Source organism: Pan paniscus, chromosome 1 (assembly GCF_029289425.2).
Source record: "Pan paniscus chromosome 1, NHGRI_mPanPan1-v2.0_pri, whole genome shotgun sequence".
NCBI classification, from domain to species: domain Eukaryota; kingdom Metazoa; phylum Chordata; class Mammalia; order Primates; family Hominidae; genus Pan; species Pan paniscus.
In genome coordinates, this window is record NC_073249.2 from 90,249,122 (window position 1) to 90,275,907 (window position 26,786).

The following is a 26,786-nucleotide window of genomic DNA, read 5'->3' on the forward strand; positions in this document are numbered from 1 at the left end:
TTCAGAGCCTGCTATTGGTCTATTCAGAGATTCAACTTCTTCTTGGTTTAGTCTTGGGAGGGTGTCTATGTCGAGCAATTTATCCATTTCTTCTAGATTTTCTAGTTTATTTGCATAGAGGTGTTTGCAGTATTCTCTGATGGTAGTTTGTATTTCTGTGGGATTGGTGGGGGTATCCCCTTTATCATTTTTTATTGCATCTATTTGATTCTTCTCTATTTTCTTCTTTATTAGTCTTGCTAGTGGTCTATCAATTTTGTTGATCCTTTCAAAAAACCAGCTCCTGGATTCATTAATTTTTTGAAGGGTTTTTTGTGTCTCTAATTCCTTCAGTTCTGCTCTGATTTTAGTTATTTCTTGCCTTCTGCTAGCTTTCGAATGTGTTTGCTCTTGCTTTTCTAGTTCTTCTAATTGTGATGTTAGGGTGTCAATTTTGGATCTTTCCTGCTTTCTCTTGTGGGCATTTAGTGCTATAAATTTCCCTCTACACACTGCTTTGAATGTGTCCCAGAGATTCTGGTATGTTGTGTCTTGTTCTCCTTGGTTTCAAAGAACATCTTTATTTCTTCCTTCATTTCATTATGTACACAGTAGTCATTCAGAAGCAGGTTGTTCAGTTTCCATGTAGTTGAGCAGTTTTGAGTGAGATTCTTAATCCTGAATTGTAGTTTGATTGTGCTGTGGTCTGAGAGATAGTTTATTATAATTTCTGTTCTTTTACATTTGGTGAGGAGAGCTTTACTTCCAACTATGTGGTCAATTTTGGAATAGGTGTGGTGTGGTGCTGAAAAAAATGTATATTCTGTTGATTTGGGGTGGAGAGTTCTGTTAGTTGTCTATTAGGTCCACTTGGTGCAGAGTTGAGTTCAATTCCTGGGTATCCTTGTTAACTTTCTGTCTTGTTGATCTGTCTAATGTTGACAGTGGGGTGTTAAAGTCCCCCATTATTATTGTGTGGGAGTCTAAGTCTCTTTGTAGGTCACTCAGGACTTGCTTTATGAATCTGGGTGCTCCCATATTGGGTGCATATATATTTAGGATAGTTAGCTCTTCTTGTTGAATTGATCCCTTTACCATTATGTAATGGCCTTCTTTGTCTCTTTTAATCTTTGTTAGTTTAAAGTCTGTTTTATCAGAGACTAGGATTGCAATCCCTGACTTTTTTTGTTTTCCATTTGCTTGGTAGATCTTCCTCCATCCTTTTATTTTGAGCCTATGTGTGTCTCTGCATGTGAGATGGGTTTCCTGAATACAGCACACTGATGGGTCTTGACTCCATCTAATTTGCCAGTCTGTGTCTTTTAATTGGAGCATTTAGTCCATTTACATTTAAAGTTAATATTGTTATGTGTGAATTTGATCCTGTCATTATGATATTAGCTGGTTATTTTGCTCATTAGTTGATGCAGTTTCTTCCTAGACTCGATGGTCTTTACAATTTGTCATGATTTTGCCGTGGCTGGTACTGGTTGTTCCTTTCCATGTTTAGTGCTTCCTTCGGGAGCTCTTTTAGGGTAGGTCTGGCGGTGACAAAATCTCTCAGCATTTGCTTGTCTGTAAAGTATTCTATTTCTTCTTCACTAATGAAGTTTAGTTTGGCTGGATATGAAATTCTGGGTTGAAAATTCTTTTCTTTAAGAATGTTGAATATTGGCCCCCACTCTCTTCTGGCTTGTAGAGTTTCTGCCGAGAGATCCGCTCTTAGTCTGATGGGCTTCCCTTTGTGGGTAACTCATCCTTTCTCTCTCGCTGCCATTAACATTTTTTCCTTCATTTCAACTTTGGTGAATCTGACAATTTTGTGTCTTGGAGTTGCTCTTCTCGAGGAGTATCTTTGTGGCGTTCTCTGTATTTCCTGAATCTGAATGTTGGCCTGCCTTGTTAGATTGGGGAAGTTCTCCTGGATAATATCCTGCAGAGTGTTTTCCAACTTGGTTCCATTCTCCCTGTCACTTTCAGGTACACCAATCAGACATAGAGTTGGTCTTTTCACATAGTCCCATATTTCTTGGAGGCTTTGTTTGTTTCTTTTAATTCTTTTTTCTCTAAACTTCCCTTCTTGCTTCATTTCATTCATTTCATCTTCCATCGCTGATACCCTTTCTTTGAGTTGATTGCATCGGCTCCTGAGGCTTCTGCATTCCTCATGTAGTTCTCAAGCATTGGCTTTCAGCTCCATCAGCTCCTTTAAGCACTTCTCTGTATTGGTTATTCTAGTTATACATTCGTCTAAATTTTTTTCAAAGTTTTCAACTTCTTTGCCTTTGGTTTGAATTTCCTCCTGTAGCTCAGAGTTGTCTGATTGTCTGAAGCCTCTTCTCTCAACTCGTCAAAGTCATTCTCCATCCAGCTTTGTTCCCTTGCTGGTGAGGAACTGCATTCCTTTGGAGGAGGAGAGGCACTCTGCTTTTTAGAGTTTCCAGTTTTTCTGCTCTGTTTTTTCCCCATCTTTGTGGTTTTTTCTACTTTTGGTCTTTGATAATGGTGATGTACAGATGGGTTTTTGGTGTGGATGTCCTTTCTGTTTGTTAGTTTTCCTTCTAACAGACAGGACCCTCAGCTGCAGGTCTGTTGGAGTTTGCTATAGGTCCACTCCAGACCCTGTTTGCCTGGGTATCAGCAGCGGTGGCTGCAGAACAGTGAATTTTCATGAACCACGAATGCTGCTGTCTGATCGTTCCTCTGGAAGTTTTGTCTCAGAGGAGTACCTGGCTGTGTGAAGTGTAATTCTGCCCCTACTGGGGGGTGCCTTCCAGTTAAGCTGCTCAGGGGTTAAGGGTCAGGGACCCACTTGAGAAGGCAGTCTGCCTGTTCTCAGATCTCCAGCTGCATGCTGGGAGAACCACTGCTCTCTTCAAAGCTGTCAGACAGGGAGATTGAAGTCTGCAGAGGTTACTGCTATCTTTTTGTTTGTCTGTGCCCTGCCCCCAAAGGTGGAGCCCATAGAGGCAGGCAGGCCTCTTTGTGCTGTGGTGGGCTCCACCCAGTTCAAGCTTCCTGGCTGCTTTGTTTACCTAAGCAAGCCTGGGCAATGGTGGGCGCCCCTCCCCCAGCCTCACTGCCGCCTTGCAGTTTGATCTCAGACTGCTATGCTAGCAATCAGTGAGACTCCGTGGGTGTAGGGCCCTCCAAGCCATGTGCGGGATATAATCTCCTGGTGCACCATTTTTAAGTCCGTCTGAAAAGCACAGTATTAGGGTGGGAGTGACCCGATTTTCAAGGTGTCATCTGTCACCCCTTTCTTTGAGTAGAAAAGGGAACTCCCTGACCCCTTTCACTCCCTGAGTGAGGCAATGCCTCACCCTGCTTCAGTTCATGCATGGTGCACTGCACCCACTGTCCTGCGCCCACTGTCTGGCACTCCCTAGTGAGATGAACCCAGTACCTCAGATGGAAATGCAGAAATCACCCATCTTCTGCATCACTCACACTGGGAGCTGTAGACCGGGGCTGTTCCTATTTGGCCATCTTCGGGAAGCATATTCTATCTTTCAAAAAGATTAAAGATGAGAGATGGTGGTGACGTAGTGGAAAACACATACCTTTTGAAGTTGGTTGGTGAATGTTGGTATCAGTTCTAGTTCTGTCAGTTACCAACTGTGTGACTTGAAGCAAGTCAGGTAATGTTTCCACCATGAACCTAAAAAGTTAATGGTAGAAACAATGAACATTTTATAACAATGAAACAATAAAACAATAAAAATGCATATTTCATAAGGTTACTATAAGGATCAAATAGGACATTATATTTGAAGACTCTTGTGAAGTGCCAAGTACTATAAAATTGAAGTTTTAAGTGAAATAACGTACACAACTACCATTTCACATGATATCTGCTCTGCAGTAAACCCTTAATAAGTGGTAATTTTCTTCTGCTTTATGTCACATTGCTTTGCTGCTTTGGAATTCCTGTTTCCTTCAGAAATGAGTTTCTGAAAAGTGATATTCATCTGGTATCTGCCCTCAGAGTCATCTCCTTGTTTCCTTCTCTCCTCTGTCATTTCTCAGAGCTAGTTTCTTCCCTCAGTAAGGCTTTTTATTGCAGGTGGTTGGTATTTTCATGTCTGTTATCTCATCTAGTCACTGTCTTCATTGCAGAATAAATAGGAGTTGGGAAATTAGGAGGTCAGAAACTTGAGGATTTGGTCTCCAGCAACAAAGGAAGCTAAGCTTTTGTTCCATTATAATTCAAAATGTAAAATTGTGGGATGATTTTCTAGCCTCATAATAAATTTGTTTGTCATGTGCCAAAAGTATAATTAGAAGATGTCCTGATTTTTAATTGTATATGGCACATCACTCTCTGTTTAGAAACTTGTTTCTCTTTAAATACATTTCAAAGGTTACATCCTCATATGAGTAAGAATGATTTTCTTGGTAACTCTACGCCCTTTTGTGAAAATCTTGACTGTTTCTGCTTCTGTGTTGCTAAGCGATTAATCAATGCAAATAACTAAGTTAACATTGGGGCTGAGAGAGGTCTTAAAGCAACTGAGAATTGGCTCATAGAAAGGCCAGGGAAAGAGGAAGAACAGGCAGACCCAAGTGACTCTGCCACAGTGGACGAGCTTATGACTCTATGTTTGTATTTAGGGGAGGGCCCCCTGCAAAGGACACAGAAAAAGGATAGCAGGTGCTTTGGTTTGAATGTTTGTGTCCCCTTGAAAATTCATGTTGAAACTTAAACCCCAACGTGATATCATTAAGAAGTGGGACATTTAGGAGGTGATTAAGTCATGAAGGCAGAGCCCTTATGTATTAGTCTGTTCTTGCATTGCTATAAAGGAACACTGGAGACTGAGTAATTTATAAAGAAAAGATGTTTAATTAGCTCATGGTTCTGCACACTGTACAGGAAGCATAACATGGGCATCTATTTCTGGGTAGGCCTCAGGAAGCTTACAGTCATGGTGGGAGTTCACGGGGGAGCAGGCGTCTCACATGGTGGGAGCAGGAGCAAGACAGTGAGGCGGGAGGTGCCATACGCTTTTAAAGGACCAGATCTCGTGAGAACTCACTATCTCAAGGACAGTACCAAGAGGATGGTACAAAACCATTCATGAGAAACCCATCCCCATAATCCAGTCACCACCCACCAGGCCCCACCTCCAACACTGGGGATTACATTTCAATATGAGATTTGGGTGGGACTTCCAAACCATATAACTTTATAAATGGGTTAGTGACCTTATAAAAAGGCTGGGAGTAACTAGATAGGTCCATTTTTGCCCTTCCATCTCTTCCCATATGAGAAGCAGTGTTCATCCCCTCTGGAAAATGCAGCAACAAGGTGCCATCTTGGAAGTAGAGACTATGCCCTCACCAAACACTGAACCTGTTAGTGCCTTGGTCATTAACCTCCCAGACCCCAGGACTGTAAGCTCGAAATTTCTGTTCTTTATAAATTACCCACTCTTTGGTCTTTTGTTAAAGCAGCTTGAACAAACAACGACAGAAGATGTGTCTAGTTCAGCAAGACACGCCGAGAAGTCCAAGCATGGTGCTTGTACATAGTAGGTACTCAACCTCTAAGTGAGGATTTATTGAACACCTACTCTCCAGGTGCTGTTCCATGCAGGGGTATCATAATGAGGAAAGCAGTTCCTGATCCCAATATGCCTGTGATCCAGTGATAGAAACAAGCAAGAAAAGCACAATGAAAAAAATGTTAAACTCATGTAATTTCCCAAAAATAACTTTAGGAACACTTAAGAGAGAACAACTAACTGCTGGGTGGGAGTGAGGTAAATGATACTGCAGAAAACAATGTGAAGTAGGGTTTGTCACTGGATACCAGCCTGTGCAAAACAAATGGGTAAGGAGATTAAAAAATGCTTTTGATGACAAGCGAGGCAGAATTAAAAACATTATATTCATAAAAAGGTTCTGATGGGTGCTGAGTGAGGAAGTGAACTCAGCACCCATCTGACTCTTGGACCTCTATTCTATCCACCATGTAAGACAACATCTTATTATCAAGAAGAAATTAGAAGCACACATGTTTATTTAAAAAAACTGGACATATGATTGAACCACTGTGGGTAACAGAGTTAGAGACAAAGATATTTCACCTTCGAGGTTTATGACTCATATTTTCTGCCAGCTCTTTGTGGGCCCCGCTGTGACATTTAACTTTTGATTGTATGAGTGGCGTGTGGTATGTCTGCTGTTGCAGCATTTAGATGTAGAGAGAATACTGGAGAAATCTTTGTCTTTGATTCCTGAACTAATGAAGGAGAGTGGCTGTGTGCAGAAGTAGAAAGGAGAGTAATGGGCAGTGGGAGTTGGCCACTGCCACTGGAGCAGGATAGAACAGGTTTGAACACCACCCAACTTCCATCATTGTACTTTCCTGCTCAGAACAGCCCTCTCTGTCTCATCTCTTCCCTTCTACACACAAAAAGACAGGTATGAGGATGTACAAATAGTTGCTAGCCAGAGGGAATTGAGAAGGGCAGATTATAATTAAGAGTTGGCAGTATAGGTGGCCTTGATGGCAGTGGGAGGGGTTCTTTCATACGGTCAGGAGAGACACTCTCATTCTGGAGGGAATCTGCCTCACTCTTGTTGGGCATAGAGGTTTAGATCTGTAGTGGGATGACCCTGAGAGTGCTGTCAAGAAAGACCTCATAGCATGTCCGAGACTCTTGGACCCAACCTTTGAGCCCCCAACAGCTTCTGTAGGAAGCCTTGTTTCTATGATGTAGAAATTGCAAAGACACAAGACAGGAATTAGAAAGAACTGGTCAGACCTTGAAAGAACAATGGTCTCCCCAATCTAGAATTCAGAAATCTGTAAAGATATTCTTTACCTGAGATGAGCTCCTTAGGATGTTATCGATTCTTTCTCAGTGGAGGGAAAATAAAAAAATGACTGTCTTGAAAAAAAGAAAAATGGCATTAGGGGATGAGCAGAGAAGTATTCTTGACAAAAAATATTTTACTAGAAGGAAGCACTCAACAAAAGTCTTAAACCCTCCCTACCATCACCCATCACCCAAGATAACCACATAGAAGGTATGTATAGGCATGAAACCAAAAAAGTTCCCAGAAAGCCCTGGGAAAAAGGATATTTTTCTCAAAGGAGTCTACTAAGGAAAAATATTTTTTTTTCTTGTTAGCCTTTTTTGGTGAATTGAGTGATTTAACAATTATACTTCTGAACTACTCCTAACTGCTGGGACTGTTTGTTTTGTTCTATTTTTGTTCCTTTATGCTACCAGGAGGTGCCATGGTATGTGCAAATGAGGAATGCTTTTATGGTTCTCATTCTAACAGGGCACAGATCTTCTTGACCAACTCAATTTTTCTTCATAATGATTAGAGAGAAGTTGATCCCATGGAGAGAACCAGCAGCCAGAAAGAATTCAATTAGGGAATTTAGATTAGAAAGGTGAGAGTTAAGTATGATCTGTGGCCATGGCCAGCATCTGACGGCTACACTGGATAAAAGCAAAGGCTTTAGCATAAATTGAATAATAAAGACTAAATTTTCAAGGACTAAGCCAGTGTTTTCCAACTTTCCTATTTTTTTTTTAAATTTAATACGCTCATCTCACTTTTCCCTGACAATTCTGATACTATTTTCTTTCAAGGGAATCCATCATTATTGACTATCCTTACCTTGCTGCGATGATTTTGTAGTTTTATTTTCTGTAGATTGCATTACAAAAATGATACACATTGCTTTTTATTTTTTAAACACAATATAATCATATTTAATATACTTTTAAAAGTCCCTTTCTTCATCCTAGAAATTTGGATGTTCTTTCCTAAAAATCATGCCCATTCTCCTTGACCTCTCACATCCCTAGTTGAAAATGCCTGGACAAAACTTTGAAATATATGGAAACAAAGACTAAGATTTTGTAGTAAATATACCAAAGCAAGACATGCACATCCCATTGCAGCATAGACTGCATGGGACAGAGTCGTAAGGTTGTTTAATGTAAGTAAGGACACACATTTCTATGACTAAATGTATATTTATATAGAGGAATAATGCATTAAGAAAGGTTTCTGCCCATGGCCCTGCATAGGGCATCCTTGACCTCCTTGTTCCTTAGGCTGTAAACAACAGGGTTCAGCAGGGGAGTGATGATGGTTTAGGTCACTGAGAGAAGGAGGTCTTGTTCTATAGAGTTTTCTGACTTGGGCATGAGGTAGGCAATGGGAGCACAGCCATAATGGACAATGACCACAGTGAGGTGGAAGGCACAGGTGGCAAAGGTCTTCTTCCAACCCTCAGCTGAGGCAACCTTGAGGACAGTGGAGATGATGAGGACATAGGAGATGAAGACCAGAACCATGGGGACCAGGATGACAAATAACCTGACAACAAAATTGATTATCTCATTGACAGTGGTATTAATACAGGAGAGTTTCATGACAGGGAGGATGTCATAGAAGAAATGACCAACCACCATGTGACAAAAAGGTAAGGTAAATATGGATGTTACCTGGACAGCTGCCATGGCCAGGCCAATGCTAAAGGCTCCACACACCAGCTGGACACACACCCTTTTGCTTGTAATGACCCTGTATCTCAAGGGATTGCAGATCGCCATATAGTGGTCATAGCCCATCACTGTGAGCAAGAAGCAATTGTTGATGGCCAAGGTAACAAAGAAGAACGTTTGGGTGGTACAACCTGCTAGGGAGATTGGCTGGGTCTGGGTTACGAAGCTGGAGAGCATCTGTGGAATGATGACCAGTGTGTACACTGTCTTTGAGCTAGCCAGCATGCTCAGGAAGAAGTACATGGGGGTGTGGAGGTGACGGTCAATGCAGATGATGGTCATGATGATGGCATTGCCAGCCACAGTTAATGTGTACAGGATGAGAAAAACCACAAAGAGAGTGATCTGATGTTTGTGGAATCTGGAGAATCCCAGGAAAACAAACTCTGTTACCTCTGTGAGGTTCTTTCTTCGCATTCTTTAATTGCAATGTCTGAAAGCAATGCAGGAAGTCAACGTGAAGAAATTCTTATCATGACATGAATTCTAGAACAGGGATAGAGCAATGACTATAGAAAACACTAAGAAAAAAAGTCAATTTCTCTGCTTTGTAATCAGGAGCATTCTCGCTCATGTTATATAGCTACTTCTCCATCTTCTCCCTTTTCTGTTTTTGCTGTCTTCTTAATCTTCTGGCACTGCTGGCACTGTTAAGCCTCTGGCCAAGGAATTGTCAATATGTGACACCACAGCCCATATCTTTTCAAAGTGCCATCATAAATGTGCTGTTTTGTAGCGCATGGAGGGAGGCATTTTCCTTTACAATATGCATGGCACAGTGGTCCCATCCCATGCCATCCTGGGAAAGCCCACACAGCTGAGACAACAAAAGGGGGTGAGAGAGTTGGACTTACTGAATTAGAACCATAGGTGGATAGCTTCTGGTGACAGTGTAGGGGAGCAGAATCAAGGTCAGTGAGAGCTGACCTTCAGCAACACTTCAGTGGGAGTGAAGATGAGGTGTTCTGGGCCCAGCCTAGATGGTCTAGGGGAGGCAAACCGTTGGCAAAATTGATTTATTGTGAAAGTATTAACAGAGGCTTAAGGTTTGGAGACATGTAAACTAGAGAGAGAAGTGGAAGTCGCTGGAAAAAGAGAGAAGAGAATCAGCAACACAACAGAAAGTTGGGCCTTGAATTAAAAAAAAAGTAGCTGATTTCTTTTTTGGCAGAGGGAATTCTAAGAATAAAGAGGTGTACTATTTCATTTAAAATTGTTTGCTGAACTATACTGTAATGTAAACTCCCTTGAGAGCCTCAAGAGACTTTGTTTAAAGCTTTTATATGTATAAATTTCAGTTGGTGGTAGTTAGGAAGTAAAGAGAAGTGGATGATGGCACAGTGCAGAAAAAGGTATGTGCAAGGAGTAAACTCCAGACTGAGGAAGAAAAACCACTAGCTTGTAATGACTAGAAGAAATACAAGGCCTTCTCCTGCCCTCCCATCCCCCTTACAAGAACACACAATATTTGCTAGAAATTTGGTGAGTGAGTCTGGGATTTCCATCATCTATCAAATGATGATTTGAACCATTTTGCTTAAATAACAAGTAACACTAACAGGCTGGGGGATTTTGGCACACTTAGGGAACTGCCACTAGGAATCTAGGAAATATTGTGGGTGTTTTAGAAAATAGTCCATCATGGAAAATGAGGCAAATGTTTCGAGTAGAAATGAGTGTGTCACTAAAATTAAAGGAATTTGCCTTAAGAGACCACTGAGATACCAGTTGGATAGGCAAAGATTAAAGAGAGTGACAGTGGAACTCCAAGCAGCTTTTTAGAAAGGATAGGATGGAGCTATGGCTGTATAAATTTAAATTAACTAAAATAAAAGAGAATTAAAAATTCACTTAGTCAATCATACTAGCCACATTTCAAGTGATAAAAAGCTACATGTGACTAGTGGCTACCATATTGGATAGCTCAGCTATCAAACATTTTCTTTTGTTGGTAAAAGTTATGCTGGACTGCACTGTTATGGTGTCCTACCATGAACAGATGTGTGGAATACATTAAATAACAACCACAAAATGAGCTATTTAGAGAACAATACTATGATATGCTGCCATATGGTTAGGAATATTTGCATGTGTGTGTGTGTGTGTGTGTGTGTTTGTGGATGTTCATAAATATTTGCATATGTGGGGGAAAAAAGCCTGAAAGAATATGAACTTGATATTATCATGAATTAACAGTTATATTGTGCTGGGGGTGCTATAGGGAACTTTAACTTTTATCATTTTCACAGTGATGATAATGGCTCATTTTAAAATATTTTAAGCATAAAATTATAACTCATAAATAACTTGGAGAAGTCAAGGAGGATGACAACTGAAAACATATATTCAATTGATTAAGAAGGAGGCTACCAATGACCTTATTGCCACAAATCTAGTAGAGTCTTGGGCTGGAAAGCCTGATTATGTGGAGAAAATAAAGAAGAATTTTGTTAATATGTTAGACGAGAAAAACAGATCTCATGTGCCTTTTCCCTTTCCTGATGAGCCTATTGCAATGAGTGACAAAATATGTTTAAGGCTATGTTGAGCCGGGAAAACTATAAACATATTTGGAGTAGGGAAGGGAGGAAAGTACAAAACTGAATTAAATCAGGAGGAGGAAAAATCTTCTGGTATCTTTAATTTAGGAGCTGAAAAGTGCTGCTTTCACCCCAAATCAGCCACCAATTTGTTGTAAATATGTTTCATGTAAATATAAATTTACTTTCTTGGAATAAATTGTGAAGCTATAGACAAGATGGCTAAGGACCCACTAGATGCAGGGAAACTGGGTCAGGTACATAAGCCCAGGAAAAGAAGTTTATTACCTATGGTATACATTTGAATTGGATTGAATGGGCAACAAAATAATATCTTAATACAAGATATTAATAAAATTTGGGGAAACAGATGCAAAAATGAAAGGTCAGTGTAAGATGTGGGAGCAAGAATAGCCCCTTCAAAACCAATGTTCTTTCCGTATTGTTTAGTACTTATTTGGAGGAAAAGTGTGTGGTGTGTGAGGGAAAGGTAAAGCCCTGCCACAGGGGAAGCTATCATTTCTCCTGCATGTGGAGCTCAGCTACAAGGGATCTCCCAACACTAGGCTTAGCCCAAACAAACAAACAAGCCCTACAGTGATTGGGCTTTGTCCTGCACAGAGTGCACTTAGTGGCCATCCATACCTCCTAGAGCAGGTGCCATTGCTCGCCCTGATTTTTCCAAGTGTTCTTCCCAACCACATCACTCTCCATAGAAGGAGTTCTCTTATGTGTTTCACTTCATTTTGCTACCTATCCAGCGATGTTTCAGAGTCCCTTTGAGATTAAGGGCAATTGCCTTGTTGTCTCATTTTTTAACCTGTCACTTTCTGAGGTGCAGAAGCAATCTAAAATTATTACTGTTAGAAATTATGGTTCAAATGTCAAATACATAGCTGTTACTGTCCCTGGAAGTGAGGAAGGCCCTGGTGAGAGAGATAAGGAAGTCTGGGACACAGGAGGAAATCACATTGTTAGTTCTCCTCAGTCTTCTTAGAGCCTTACACACACAAAATCAGGGAGCAATGAGCACCAACGTTTAGCTTGGGAAGGGGGAAGAGGTCCCAGAGGGTACCATGGAGCCAAAGAAATGTATGGAATGGGTGGGTTGGTCTCACCTGCGGAGGTTTGCCAGGGTGAGTTCTCAGTGGTTAGAATGTGTCTCAGTGAACTTAAGGGCTATGTTAGCACCAGATGGCTACCTCTCTCTCTCTCTGTCTCTCTCTCTTTCTCTCTCTTTTTTTTCTACTGGTTGCTTTTTTTGAGTCTCCACCCAGCCAGAAGCAAGTGCAGCTGAGCACAGTAGCAGCAGCCCTTCTACCACCCAAATCTGGACCTTCTCTGGCACAACCCTAAGGGTGTTTCTGTAGAGGAAACACGCCAGTGGATAATCTCAAAAGCACAGTATAGAACAGAAAGAAGCTTTCAAAATGATTTATACATTCCAGAAGGATAAAAACCCTGTGGGAGAGTAAAAATACTGAAATGTGCTCATGCATCAAAATGTTAGTCATGAAGTCAATATTCCTACCAGAGGAAAAAGAAAAATAAAGTGGAGGGGAAAACACAATTTGAAAGTGTAAAGGAAATGCCATTTGCAAGGGGAAGAAATTATTACAACAGCCATGGATGCCCCCAAATATTTTGATCTTTATAAGCAAAATTTGTTGCTGGAAACAGAATCTGTGTTAAAAAAATTAAAATATGCAGGTAGGCAAAACTTCTATAAATATATTTTGTGTGTAAAGGAATTGCACACTTAAAAAAAATAGTGACCTGCCTTTTTGGTAGAGTTTCCATCCCCTCCCTTCCTTTCCCTTATTTTCCTTCCCTTTCCTTTCTTTTTTAAACAAAATAGATCTAAGGAGCCAGGGAAGGAGTACTCAATGACTTAAGAAACTGATGATTACGAGAGCTATTTGAATAAATAAGAGAATAATAACTTTTCTTTTGCATGGAAGCCTTCTCAGACCCAAAAGTGTCCATCAACCTTCTGCAGTCTGTGGAATCTGTGTTCAGTTTTAGAATAATTGTGACTAATTTACAAAAGATCTTTACAATTCTAGGAAATCTGATTATCGTTTGTCTGGAAAAATAATTGACAGACTCTTGATGTCTTTAAAAGTTTAGCCTTATTTGATTCTCAGCCTTATTAGATTATTGGGTCACTTACATTTCACTGGACTCTGGCTAAAGCACAGGGTGACATTCACAGAGTCCATTTGGCCCTTTTTGCTTTGGCTCTAGAAGAGCTGCCCCCTTAAACTCTGTGATTAGGAAGAGACTCTCAGAGGAGAAGTTCTTCTGTCTAGCTCTAGTCACCTGCATCAATTTGTCAAGAGACTTACCATGTCTCCCTTGGGTCTGCACAGTCAGAATCCAGAAATGAGCCAGGGGATCTCATTACAAGCAGATCACACTAGGAATATTGAGCAAGCTTTGGTCTCACATGGCCTGCTACTTATGTTTCTTCAGGGAAAAAAGTAGCTCAACTCAGTTGAAGACATGTTGTCACATGGCACCATCTTTTCTTCTTTTGAATCCCTGTTAGTGTTTGGTCCTTGGTTAGTTACTGTCAGTGAGAATACATTCGTGTAAAAGTCAGATATGGTGTCTCTCTTTGTATATAGAAAGAGCTTACATCATTTCTCCTGCTAGCAGAGGCCATGCATTGGTTTTGTTAGGTAAAAATTAGTTTTGGGGGTAGGAACTGAAAATGGAGCATGAGTGCTCATTTTGATTTGTCAGAATATAAAAAGAAGTTAGGGCAGGTGATTACATTTTAGATCATTATCCTCCTCATAATTACAGCTAACAATCACTGAGCACTTGCACTGTGCCAGAACAGGGACTGAGTAGGTGTTTTGTACGCATTGTCATACTGAATCCTCATAGGATCCCCATAAGGATACTGAGAGAAGCTGTTGCAACAGCTGGAGCTCTAGATGAAGTATTTGTCTTTGACATCTCACCCCAGGCACAGCTGTGTGAACCCCTCATAGATCATGGGCTTCAGTGAAATATGTCAATAACATTAGATTAGCTTTGCTTCTGGATCCTGTGGTTGAATGTGACATGATGCAGATGCCTTTACCAGTGCCCGAACTCGACTGTGGTCTCTTGAGGTATCTCCCATGTTAAACTCAGAAAAGTGGCCACAGCCAGCCAGATGAAAACGAGATAGAAAATTCTGGAATACAAATGGAGTTTAGTTTATATGATAATCAGCTATTTAGTCTTGACAAGATAAGGATTAAAGACAATTCAGGTCATGTTTCATTTTTTCTTCTGTCATTTGAATGGTCTTGGACACCTATTATTTCTAAACAATGCAAAGTCTCATGAATACCTAAAAAGTCTCCACATTGCATTCCAAATGTGACTATACATTGATCCTATCCAGTGCAGATAAAATATTTTTTTTTAATTTCCACTTCAACTCAAGTTTTAGCTAAGGCATATCCCAAGCTAAGGGGCCTCATTGCTTTAATCTCAGAGCTCCACCCAGAGTCTCCCACACAAAACTCACAGAAAACTACCTGCAAGCCTTCTCATCCAGGAAAATTATTTATGGATTTCTGTTAAAACCAGTCCTGAAGCTACGTGGCTAAATGCTCTTACCTGTTTTTCTGTAGTCAAAAATAAGAATCAGATCGTTACTTGTATAAGATAGAGACTCAAAAATTGCTTTTCTTATTAGAGATGACTCCTGGTTTTAGCAACTTATTGTACATCTTGTGTACTACTTGTCCCCTAGTATCTAACAGCCTTAGTGGCAAGTATGGGAAAGGGGGTGATTATCTCTGTAATTATTAAATCACTACACAACTATGTTCCTGGGTTATTGCGCCTCCAAATCCTTCCATTTTCTTTATAGATTCTGAATTATTCAAGTAGTTTCCTCTGTGACTTTTGCTGATTTCTTTGTTGTGACAACAACTGTATCTGAGAAAAATGCCGAGATGACGTTACCAGAAATTCCATCTTTATTAGTCTGTTTTCATGCTGCTATAAAGACCTGCCCAAGAAAGGGTAATGTATAAAAGAAAGAGATTTAATTGACTCACAGTTCCACAGTGCTGGGGAGCCTTCAGGAAACTTACAACTATGGAGAAATGGAAGCAAACATGTCCTTCTTCACATGGTGGCAGGAAGGAGGATCGTGGAGCAAGGGGGGAAAGTCCCATATAAAGCCATCAGATCTTGTGAGAACTCACTCACTATCATGAGAACAGCACGAGGGTAACCGCCCCCATGATTCAATCACCTCCCACTGGGTCCCTCCCACGACACATGGGGAGTATGGGAACTACAATTTAAGATGAGATTTGGATCAGGACACAGCCAAACCATATCACCATCTCTATTATAAATGACGTTAAAATGGACTGTCTTCAGTTTTGAATGAGCCATCAATGATAGATATTAATGATAAAAATAATATACACAGATTCACTCAAATAAAGAATTCATGAAGGAAATGATTAAGAACCATCTCTACAACTCTTCTACCTTTTGGCTAGAACAAGGTGCCCAGAGAAGACAGAATGTGGAGATAGGAAGGAACTTCTCCAAAGAACTTCTTTGCAGAGAGCTGCTGTTTTGCTGTTGTTGCTGCTTTGAGGGAGTATTAGGTTATGCTATTCGTATCTTGAGAAGATTATTATTTTTTACTTCTTTACCCAACCTCAAGCCTAATGTGGGGGCTTCTGTGGAATCACTGGGGAAGCTTGAAATATCCCTCTTGCTATTGGGAGACTCAAAGGACTTGAGAAAGCTGCAATCACTGTGTAAATAGGAAAGAGTTGTCTATATTAAGACCATCTGAGACTTCTAGAATTTATAGGGACAAGAGATGTATAAGTGCTTCTTTTGGCTGAAATACAGACAACATAGAAGAAAGAGCTTACATGCAGTCATTTTGGATTCTGTTCAAAAGAGCCATTTTAAGAGGCAGAGGGTTCACAAGAACAAGAAACCTGTCACAAACACTGTATCCTGAGATCTATGCAAGTAGTTGCAAATGATCACCAAGAATAAATAATACCTTTAACTTAGGGGAAAGTGAGAGGTGGACTATGATATCAACCTGAGATAGAAGAAAGCTTAAACATGTGAGAGATGGATTACAGTACAGCCTGATTATTGTTAGGAGAAACCCACATGTAGTTAACACAGATTTATTAGAATGTAAATTCTAAAATAGCAAGCACCATGATTGTTTTATTCAATATTATATTTTCAGTACCTGGCATTGCCTGGCGTATTTTTGAGAAGTTGCTCAATAAATAGTTGAATGAATGGATTATATCACTTGGAAGTACACTGGTTTCATTTCTAAAATTGTTTTGGGTTCCTAGGCAAAGGGGTTGTTAAACCAAAACACAGTGTTAGTGAACATGATAGAAATATCTGTTATGCAAGAATAGATAGACATTTCTAGTACTCACAGTACAAGTTTGTGGAAAGGTGGTTAATATTAAGAAAGCGTAAAGCAAGCCTTAACTCATGAGCTGTCAATCAGAAATTAATAATTTCTCATATTGCTAAAATTCCTGTCTACCTAACCAACTCAATGTTCTAAGTAAGTTCTACTTGTCTTAGTCCATTTTGTGGTGCTATAAAAGAATACCTGAGACTCAGTGATATATAAAGAAAAGAGGTTTATCTGGCTCATCATTCTGCAGGCTGAGAAGTTAAAGATCATGCCTCTGGCTTCTGGTGAGGGCTTTTGTGTTGTGTCAAAACATGGTGGAGAAATTCAAAGGGGAAGCGAACATGTGCGAAGAGAACAAAATCTAAGGGACATCCTGGCTTTATAACAGCTACATCTGGCAAGAACAAATCTGATCCCACAAGAGTTAATGCACTCTCATAAGAGTGAGAACTCACTCACTACCGTAAGAACAGCACCAAAACATTCATGAGGGACCCACCCCCATAGCCCAAATGCCTTTCACTAGGACTCACCTTCCAACAACACCATATTGGGAATAAAATTTCAAGATGACGTGTGGTGGCGGCAACCAAACCATATCCAAACCATCATACCACCTCACCAGAAATGAGGTTGAAATGTTCTTATGAAGCCCCTGCTGCTCCATTTAAGTACTTCAGCAAATCTTCCCAGGTTCTGTCTGCTCTCCTCTGCTTCCACCCCATTGTCCCATTATGGAGTTTCCAGATTCTATCCTACTTCTTCATATCTGGTGACTGCCTCTGTTCATTCTGGCCAAATGGCCTCATGAGTTTGAAATCATGACATTGGTTACCATCCTGAAGCTTCTGGATGCTATCTTTCTGATTCCACTGACTACATGCTCTACTTATTATCAATGAGAAAAGCCTGTCTTATTTCCCATATATGTAGCTCAAACTCCCTCTGGGATCCTTGCTTCTCTGGGAATGCAACTCATATCTGTTGACGATGGGCCAGGCACTGTGTTCCATGCTTTTCATAACCATAAAAATAACTACTAGTAATAGCATCTGACAATTATTTTGCAGTGTGATAGTTAGGATGTAGCTTGCTCTGCTAAGAGTTGTATCTGAAATGTACATGGAAAGTCCATTTCAGAGAGTATTCTGTGTATACTCTCTGTGTACATTTCAGAGAGAGTAACTGGGACCAGGTTATAGAGGGCAATGTCATATTTAGAGGTTTAAATCATGTCCTGTAAGAAGTGTGAATCCATGGAAGAATTTTAGACAGCATATTCATGTGAGCAATATTCAGAGTATAATATTTTTTGATGACATCAAGAGAACATTATGAAAATCAAGCATTGTACAGTCCTACTGAGGTTTTTGAGACATAAAGTTATGTTTGTCTTCATACAAAATGATCCCAGTCTCATACTTTTTTGGTTTTCATTCTGACTTCTTCTAGTTTTATTCTTCCTGTCTTATTACTTGCTGTCAGGTTCTCAACTATTGCTTACTTATATCATTATAGTTGTCTCCCTGATGCAACCTCAGACCCCTTTTTGATCGATTTGTAGCTGGAAAAACAAATAGAATTGTGATTGCAATTCCACACATATTTTGAATCATCATTAAAATGATTGTTAGTAGCTTTTAAGTATTGCCACTGTTGTGCTCATTGAGTGCTCTGGCTTTGCGATATATCTTTCTAGTTACTTACAGGTTTTCCTCCCCGTACTTGGCAATTGGAGTTTTCAGGATAATGAAACACCAATTACCAATGAAACACCAATTAGTAGATAGATAAGTAGTAGACATAAGATAAAGATATGGGACTATGACAAGCACTAAACAAATGCAGGTAGCATAATACAATATATATTTTTTTAATTAGGCAGACATACAGATAGGAAATTCAAAGAAGAAAGAGCTGCAGATGTAAGATCTAGTATCCAGTTGCTTTGACCAGATCTCTTAGACAGTCATTTCATTTTCAAGTGCTCTCGTTGAGTCAAGACCTCAGACCCACACCAAGGGTTTGATGATGACATATCCTCTGATTTCATAGTTCAGAGCCCGCCAGTCCAGGATATTGGCAGGGAGAGGGGTACCCTGATAGGCAGACAGGATATTTTCTGGGGGCAGCACAGAGTCCCACATGTACAAATCCCCAATCTCTCCCACAAAGGACTGGCTCCTATCAAACTTGCCCCCATAGGAATCCTGTTCCTGCCCCAGGACAATCTTGGGCTGAGCTTCCACAAAGTAACCCTGTCGCAGACCCTTTTTCACCAAAGGTGTCCCATTGATCCAAAATTCAGCAATACCTGATGAGGACTCCCAGCTCACACAGATGTGCACTGGAGCCGGGAACTTTTCCATAACTTTGGATGTAGCTTTGTGTCTTCCAATGTATAGACTATACTCTCCAACTCTTTCTTTATAAACTAGTAGCTCATTATCCCTGCCTTGGGTATTGTAGGAGAAGAGGCTGTAGGCACGAGAGAGATCACTATAGGCTCGAAAACACAAGGTAAAGTTCTGTAGAGGCTTCTCCAGCGGTGTGATCAAGTTTACATGATCAGTAACAGATTCTCTAGGAAATACAAACACCTTCCCACTGAGGTCTGCGGGATAAAGAAAGAAAGATAATGACCTTCAGTATAAATGCAGGGAAAAGATATCTCAGCTTCAACCTATTTTCTCACTTTATGATTCTTGACCATTCCTTCACCTCCTTACCTGTGTGAGCAAAGGCTTCCAGGAGGCTGGTGAGGACAGAGATCCAAAGCAGCAGCTTGTTCATATTCCTGGCCTAGGGCTGTTGTAGCAGAAGCAGTGACCAGGATGAGGGTAGCAGACAACACAGTGGCTGTCCCCCTAGCGTCTGATATTCATGCCCTTAGACTTCAGGTTATTCAGGGTTTATATGCACCTTGGGTGAGGATGGGGGAGGAAGAGCACCAATAATATGTGAGTGATTTTCCAGGTCTGCCCCCTGGCGCTTACGGTGAAGGAGTGGTGAGCCCTGAGCTGGAAAATCAATGGGAGTTATTTATTAGAGACAAGTGATGGCTAGAGCTCCAACTCCTGTGACCCAGATTTTATTGCTGGGAAGAGAGTCATTGCAGGGCAGCAGGGTTATGGATGGGATGAGGCGCTGGGCTGGCCATGTCAGCAGAGCCTCTCTCTGCTCTCTGGGCCCCCTCTCTGCTCTCTGGGCCCCCTCTCTGATGGCTCTGTGCTCTGCCAGAAGCTCCTGAGCCACGCGGAGTGCATCGCCGAGCTCAGCCCTCTTGTGGGCTATGGGAACAAGGCCTTTTCTTTCTTTTATAGTTCTCAAGTTGTCTTGTATTTGTAGGATATTCTAGGATTCTGCTTTCTGCTGAAGACCCTAAAAAGTGCCTTCAACTTTGACTAATTCAACATCGAGTAATACATCCAGGCAAAGCTAAGGGGAAAGAGGGACTTGGAGAATAAACTTTCTGTCCCCATGAAGCTTAGTATTTTTCTGCTACTTCTACTCAGTGCTTTTTTTTTCATTTGCATACCATGGTGCTTCCTTATCCTAGATCTTTCCATTTCTCATTACGACTTGTTTTCTGGTTACTTCATGCTACCTGCAGAGATGTCAGCATCTCCCCAAGTTTTTCTCTCCTCTTCTTTGAGTCCTTGGTCATTGAGTGTATATCTAATCCATCTTTGGTGATGACCCCACTAATACATTTATTCACTAGCTCTCAGTTACTACACTAGGTGCTGGGGATTCAGTGGTCTCTGACTCTCTCACAGCCCCAGAGATCTCCACCTTCATTCTTTCTATGTCTCCTTCATTCTCTCTCTGTACAGTTTATTAACCACCACTCAAACCTTCTCTGCCTCTGAGATATCAAACTGAAGTTCTTCTTTCTAGCCACATTATTTCTTTCTCTCTCATCCCTGAATTATATGGTGTCTTGTTTCTCATCCTACTGTTTAGCCTCTTGTTCACTCTCTCTTCTGTTAGCTCACCCCAGACCTAATCAGCCTTTTCAATGACACAATCACTGCCACCAAGAATACACTTTCTCTATCATTGTTCAAAGTATCCTTCCTATTCTCATCCCTGGGGAGTTTCCATTCTCTACTTTTTTTCTCTAAATGGAATCCCAGGTTGTGAAGCCTTATCTGGCTTGTTGCACAGTATAGGTTAGTGATAAAGTTGGGATTATGCATCCATTGACTCCTGAATTAAATACAGACCATTTGCTTGGAAGCCAATGCCATTTGCAATCTGGCTCTAACCTGGCTATTATCTCAGAATCTAATCCTATTCTCCAGTCAAACACCTCTAATTGTTGTTCTTTATACCTTCCTGGCTTTCTTGATTTCATTACTTCTATTCATTGCCTTCATACTGTCTTGAATTTCTCTCTTATTTTCTTTTCCTGTTTCTAGGAATTCCAGCCATTCTTCCACATTAATCTCAAGCTTATTTAGGTGATGGTTATACTAAAAGCCCAGACTTCACTATTATGTTATTGCTGTCTATGTAATAAAACTAAACTTGTATGCCTTGAATTTATACAAAAATATAAAAAATAAAAAACAATCTGCTTCATGAAGACTTTTCTAATATCCCAGCTATACATTATTTCCCCTCTTTCGTACTTCCCATAAGGTTAAGATCAAAGACTTTGGGATAGAATTCCAATGTTGCCATTTACTAGCGGCTGACTATTCTGCAAGTCACTAAACCCCTCTGAACCTTAGTTTCCTTCTCTGTGAAACAAAGATAAAACTATCTACCTCACAGTGTTTCTCTAAGGATAAATGAGATACTATGATATACATAAAGTACATGGAACAGTATCTGGATGGTTATTATTACCATCATTTTAGAGCCTTTATGGCTGTTACCACTATCTGTCTCATATTATAGATATTATTGTATTTATCTTGAATCCCTTCTAGACTGAATCTGGGTATTAGGACTTATTTATATTTAGATCATTGATTTCATCTAACAATTTTTCTTACACATGAAAAGAAACTGTTACATATTGTGGAATCAAAGGACTCAACTTTGTGTGAGTTTTTTTTTTTTTTTACAAGAAACAGTTTATTAGCAACAAAAAGTAGAATACAATTGAATAATATGATAAGGTCATACTGGAAGTAGGAGCAGGAAGGTAACCTTTCTTGAGAACCCAGGGACTATGCAATTCCCTAACATTTCCAGATGTTAATTAATAAGTGCCATAAAATTCAGAGAACACAGGGCTCACCAGATGCTTCTAGTTTTCTTCATAAATAAATAAATAATCATTATCTTAACAAAAAATGGTTTGCAAATTAATGTCAAAGAGAGTCTTCTCTAATAGGAGATAAGTCTAGGGAACAGGTCTTGGGGATAAGTGACACAGCCTTAGACTCATGGTGGGAGAGCTTGGAGATAACGGCTTTAGATAGCTGTTGGGGCCAAGTGCAAGGGTTTGCAGCTGAATATGAAAATGTTGTGTTATACACTGTGAAAAGGAAACCTTGGTTGGAAGGTAGGGTCTACAGTATAATTGGAAAAGGGAGAAAAAGTGGAGTCTGATTCTGTTGTCTAGTTTCCTTCCCCAGAATATGCTTCTCAGGCCTTGGAAGAGAACAGCCTGCACTTCAAGAGTTGTCAAAGAGGAAACTGAGAATTATTTTTATTGCAGAAAGGAAAAGTTCTGATGTCAGGATGTAGGAAAATGAATCCTGGGTCTTCAGAACTGGGTGCAATCCTCACAGTGAGCCAATCCTCACTGTTGCTGGATCCTCCTGGGTGCCTTCCTGCCAGTGAAAGTTCAGGTCAAGGTGGCGGCTCCTGTCTCGATGGCTATGGAAGAGTTGAGGGTGGGGGAAGAAAAGATACAGTATGCTGAAGAGAAACAGGTCCACCTGTGTGCCACAAACAGAGTTGTCTTGGCTACATTAATTGGCATGCAACAAAGTTTACCCTCAGAGAGCATAGTGGAAGAAGGCATCAGCAGTGGCAGAAAGAGGATCTGACTCGGAGCTTCAAAAAAGCAGAAGTATGAGATATAACTGGAGATCACCTGAGGGATTAAAGAATACCCTAAAGATGCTTTCTGAGACGTCGGGTGTTTGTAGAAGACATTAAGTCACAGTAACCAACGGGAAAGACTGGATAGGAAGAGACTGAGTAGGACAAGATTTGTGTTCAGTAAAGAATTACTTGCTATGTGTTCTGTCAGTTGTAAGGGAATTTGAGAGCATTTAGATGGAAAGAGTCAATGGAGGCATGCATCAAGAGTAATTGATTATCACTCTGATATGTGGTTGGATAAAACCAAAGATACACAACTTAGACTGATGGCAGGGTCTTCTTGTAAATGCAAAAAAGGACAAATATGAGAATTAAAAATATATATATAGAATATGGAACCATATTTCTTACTGCAAATCATGTGGAAAAAAAATACGGTGCTGCCAGTACAGATAGGACAATTGAGAGGATGTTCACTTGGAGGAGGTGGAGGGTAGGTGGTAAACTTGGTTCCTCAAATCCTAATTTTGAAATGATAGTATGACTTACGTGTAAGAAAGGTCTTGGAGAATTTGTAATATGTGATGGTCACTTGGAATTAGAAACACAGGTTTCAGAGGAATCAACATATAAATGATAATGAAACAAAAATGAATTTTGTCTTTCAGTGGAAGAGAGAAGAGAGGAAAGGTCAGGGAGACAACCACTGACTTGAGGAAACATTCACATTCATGGTGTTAGAGGCAAGATAAGAATGGCAGGTGGGGAGGGAGGTGGGAGACAAAAAATTATGTTTGGCAGAGAGGATAGCGTGTGGTGTCATGGAAACCAAGTCAGTGTAAGTGTCCAGGAAGCAGTATCCAGTGGTATTAAATGCATCAGAGAGATCTAAGTTGAATGCATGCTGGATTTAGCAATAAAAACTTCAGTCTTAACCTTTGAAAGAGCAATTTTCATAAAGTGAGCATGTCAGAAGCCAAGTTTCAGGGAATGATGGAGGGAGAAAGAGCAAGGGAGTTTGTTTCCTAAGGTTCAGTAATTCTGACAAAGAACAAAAGGAGAGAAACAAGATTCTCCACAGGAGACTTGGGATTCAATGCATATTTCCCACACAGTTTATAGATTGTCTCTTCTTGACAGAGTGGCTATCATGTCTTTGTTGCCCACCTAATAACATTTCAGCCAACAACAGAGAAAAATCAGTGTCCACCTGAGATTATGACTGACCTTTCTACCAAAGTAGCTCTTTCAGACTCTAAATGCCAGGCTCAGGCTGCTGTGAACTCCTAACTCCCCTTCACAATTCTGGCAGCTTCACAAATTTGTCAGTCACTTTCCAGGTCATGCTGATACACCAGAGTCTTTTCTTGATCTCATTTCTCTGTTCCTAATTTCAGGGTTCATTTATAAAAGAAAATCTCTGCTAAGTTTTTTTTTAATCTTCTACTTTTAGGTTTAGTGAGACACCTCAACCATATTACCTCACTGAAATCTCACTTTTAAGTTCAGAATTCACCTGAAACTGCTCTCTGGAATGTCACCATATCTGTATCTTAGTCTTTATCTTTCTTGACATCCCTTCACTCTTACACTTCTTTTTGAACAACCCATCTTTATAGTTTTATAAAATATAGATTTCATTGCTGAGATTAGTGTTTATTCATTTTTTAAATATAAATTTTTAAATAAAATTTACCATTCACTGACTCCCACTGGACACAACCATCTTCATGCTGTTCACAATCCCTTCATAATACCTGGGTCTTAAGGGAGGAGATGTGCAAAGAAGAAAAATATAACAGCAGGGACTCAGTGTAACTCTGTATCTTGAGTATGTTTAAAAGTTCCCTTCTCTGTGTCTAGGAATATATTTTCCAGTCCACAGTGATAGAGAATACATGCATTGAAGATGCAGAAGCAGATTCCTTGCTTGTGCAGCTACAAGAGGTCTTGGCTAGAGCTGTCTTGCGCTACTCTTGTCATCTTGTCAACTATGCCATGTTTCTGCTCATGACAGAAACATGGCAGCACAAGAGTTTTCTTATGCCGATCTATTTTATTGTTATCCCTAAAACTTCAAAATACAAAGAAAGAACCTCACAGAAGCTGACAAAGTTCACCTTGCTGGTTGTCTCCAGCTTCTGTGAGTGATGTCATCCACATCTTAACTTCAGCAGGGAATGCCATCATCTTGAGTCTCACCCACATTGGTCATGTATGTTTTCCTGAGAGTGTTGGTTAGTTCAGTGACTTTATACACTCATCCTTATTCTACAATACTTTCTAGTCTCATAGCTCAGAACCAGGAGATTTTCTTGGTCTTTGTCATCTTTTTTTTAATTTCTGGATTCTTTCTTTCTTTTTTAAAAAAATTTATTTAAGATTTAAAACAATTTTTATGAGTATGTAGTAGGTGTATATATTTATGGGCATGCACTGTGAAATAAGCATATCATAGAGAATGGAGTATTCATCCCCTCAAGCATTTATCTTTTGAATTACAAATAATGATCTTTGCCATCTTGACCACCATTGACTGCTGTGTATTTGTCTGGGGATTCCTGGAGTGCACAGTCTTTGTGAATAAGAGGGCATGTGCCCAGCTGGTGTGTGGTGCCTTTTGCATTGGCCTGATCATGACAGTGGTCTAAATAACCACAGTGTCACAGAGGTACAAAAGGAGCACATATGCTATTTAGACTGCTTCTTGTTTGACACCCTTCTTGTCATGAAACTCTCCTGCATTGACAATACTACCTATGAAATAAACAGTATTTTATTCGCCACACATGTGTGCAGGTATCCATGGGTTTGTTTTGCATTTCCTATATTGACATCCGTGTTACCTCCATCATGCTTAGAATTTCCTAATCTGAGGTCTTTGCCACCTGTGTCCCCCAACCCCCACCTCATCATGGTCATTGTCTATATGTCTGTGCTTGTACTGCTTACCTCAAGCACAAGCCAATGAATTCAATAGAAAACAGGTCTTCTATAAGAGACCTACATTATCATCATTCATTCTGCCTCTGAACACTGTTGTTTACACTCTGAGGTACATGGAGGCCAAGGATACCATGTACAGAGCTGTGGACAGAAATATTTCTTAACAGATTGACTCATTTCATCAGGAGACCTTTAGTCCAGGGCAATGTTTTTCCTGCTCATAAACATTTTACATCTCATAAGAAGACCAAATAGAAAGTTCTGTTGTGAATTGGTTCAAACACTTAGACTGCTTTTCTACTTCTAGAAAGAAGGCAGAATCTAGGATTTCTGCTCAGGGTGCACATTACTGCAGAGGCGAGTGGCACTCCAGGAGCATTTTGATGACTTATTTTTATGTGTGAGCGAGTTGATTGAAAATCCTCCTAGCTCCCACTTTACCTGGCCATTTGGTGCTTGACTTTTGTCTTTGAGTGGAGCAGAACTACTGATGATAATGGCAGCAGTGACTTCAGTTAAAGAATCACAGGGACCACCTGAGACTTTCTGCAGCTCCGTGATTTCAGCTTTATGACCCTTAATTGACATTTCAAAAAGGCTTTCCTTACCATGTGCTGATTGAAAAATAAATAGTTTAGCAAAGAGAGGTCCTTCTTTCCACGAATTTGGCCCCACTGGCCACTTAAATAGTGTGTGTTTAGGTGAAGTACCTTTACTTCTGTGGGAGGAAACAAAGACTTTTTAAAACCACATTATTGCTTCAGCCCCAGAAGCTGAGAAGAAAGAGAACAGATGGGTGGCTCTTCTCAAAGAATGGTGCCTTCATCTGGATTTCCTCTTCTTAAACATTTATCTTCTTGTTCCTTGAAGGCTTTCAGGAATTGTTAATTCCACAGTGGCTGCATGGTAACTGTTGATTGGTGGTGGTTTATTTTGGGTAAGTGGATTTGGTTGTTCTTCTCTAAGCGTGGACCACAATTTTCAATCATTTAAAATTCCAAGTACTGATTTTCCCTTCTTCTGGGTGGGTGAGAGGTAGTGGGATAAGCGGCTTAAAGTTTATTTTTGTGTTTCCTAGTAGAATTTTTCTTCTGAATTGCTCTTCTCTGCTCATATCTTACACTTTTTCCTGGTGAGTAGTTACGTGTGTAATTAAGAAAATTGTCATGTATATCCACTGTGAGACAGAGCTACAAGGTACGTTCCCAAAGCCCAGGTATAGTGGTATCTATTTCATACACTACTATATTTCGGGAATAAGTGACTCATTATTAGTTCAGCCCAAGGTAAACTCTTTCCATTTTCTGTCTTATACTTTTGCTATATATATTTTTG

General features: G+C 40.2%; 2 protein-coding genes across 2 annotated transcripts; both read right to left on the reverse strand.

Annotated features, from left to right (window-relative positions):
- Positions 1-8,105: 8,105 nt before the first annotated feature.
- On the reverse strand, positions 8,106-8,936 carry LOC100972612 (putative olfactory receptor 10J6). Its single transcript, XM_055104915.2, has one exon. The coding sequence runs from the start codon at positions 8,934-8,936 to the stop codon at positions 8,106-8,108; it is 831 nt and encodes a 276-aa protein (XP_054960890.2).
- A 9,409-nt stretch (positions 8,937-18,345) lies between these two features.
- On the reverse strand, positions 18,346-19,385 carry APCS (amyloid P component, serum). The gene is made up of 2 exons (XM_003820969.5): positions 19,226-19,385; positions 18,346-19,110 (listed from the first exon to the last, which is right to left on the reverse strand). Exons 1-2 carry the CDS (start codon positions 19,287-19,289, stop codon positions 18,503-18,505), a joined length of 672 nt encoding a protein of 223 aa, XP_003821017.1. The 5' UTR covers positions 19,290-19,385; the 3' UTR covers positions 18,346-18,502.
- Between the last annotated feature and the right edge of the window lie 7,401 nt (positions 19,386-26,786).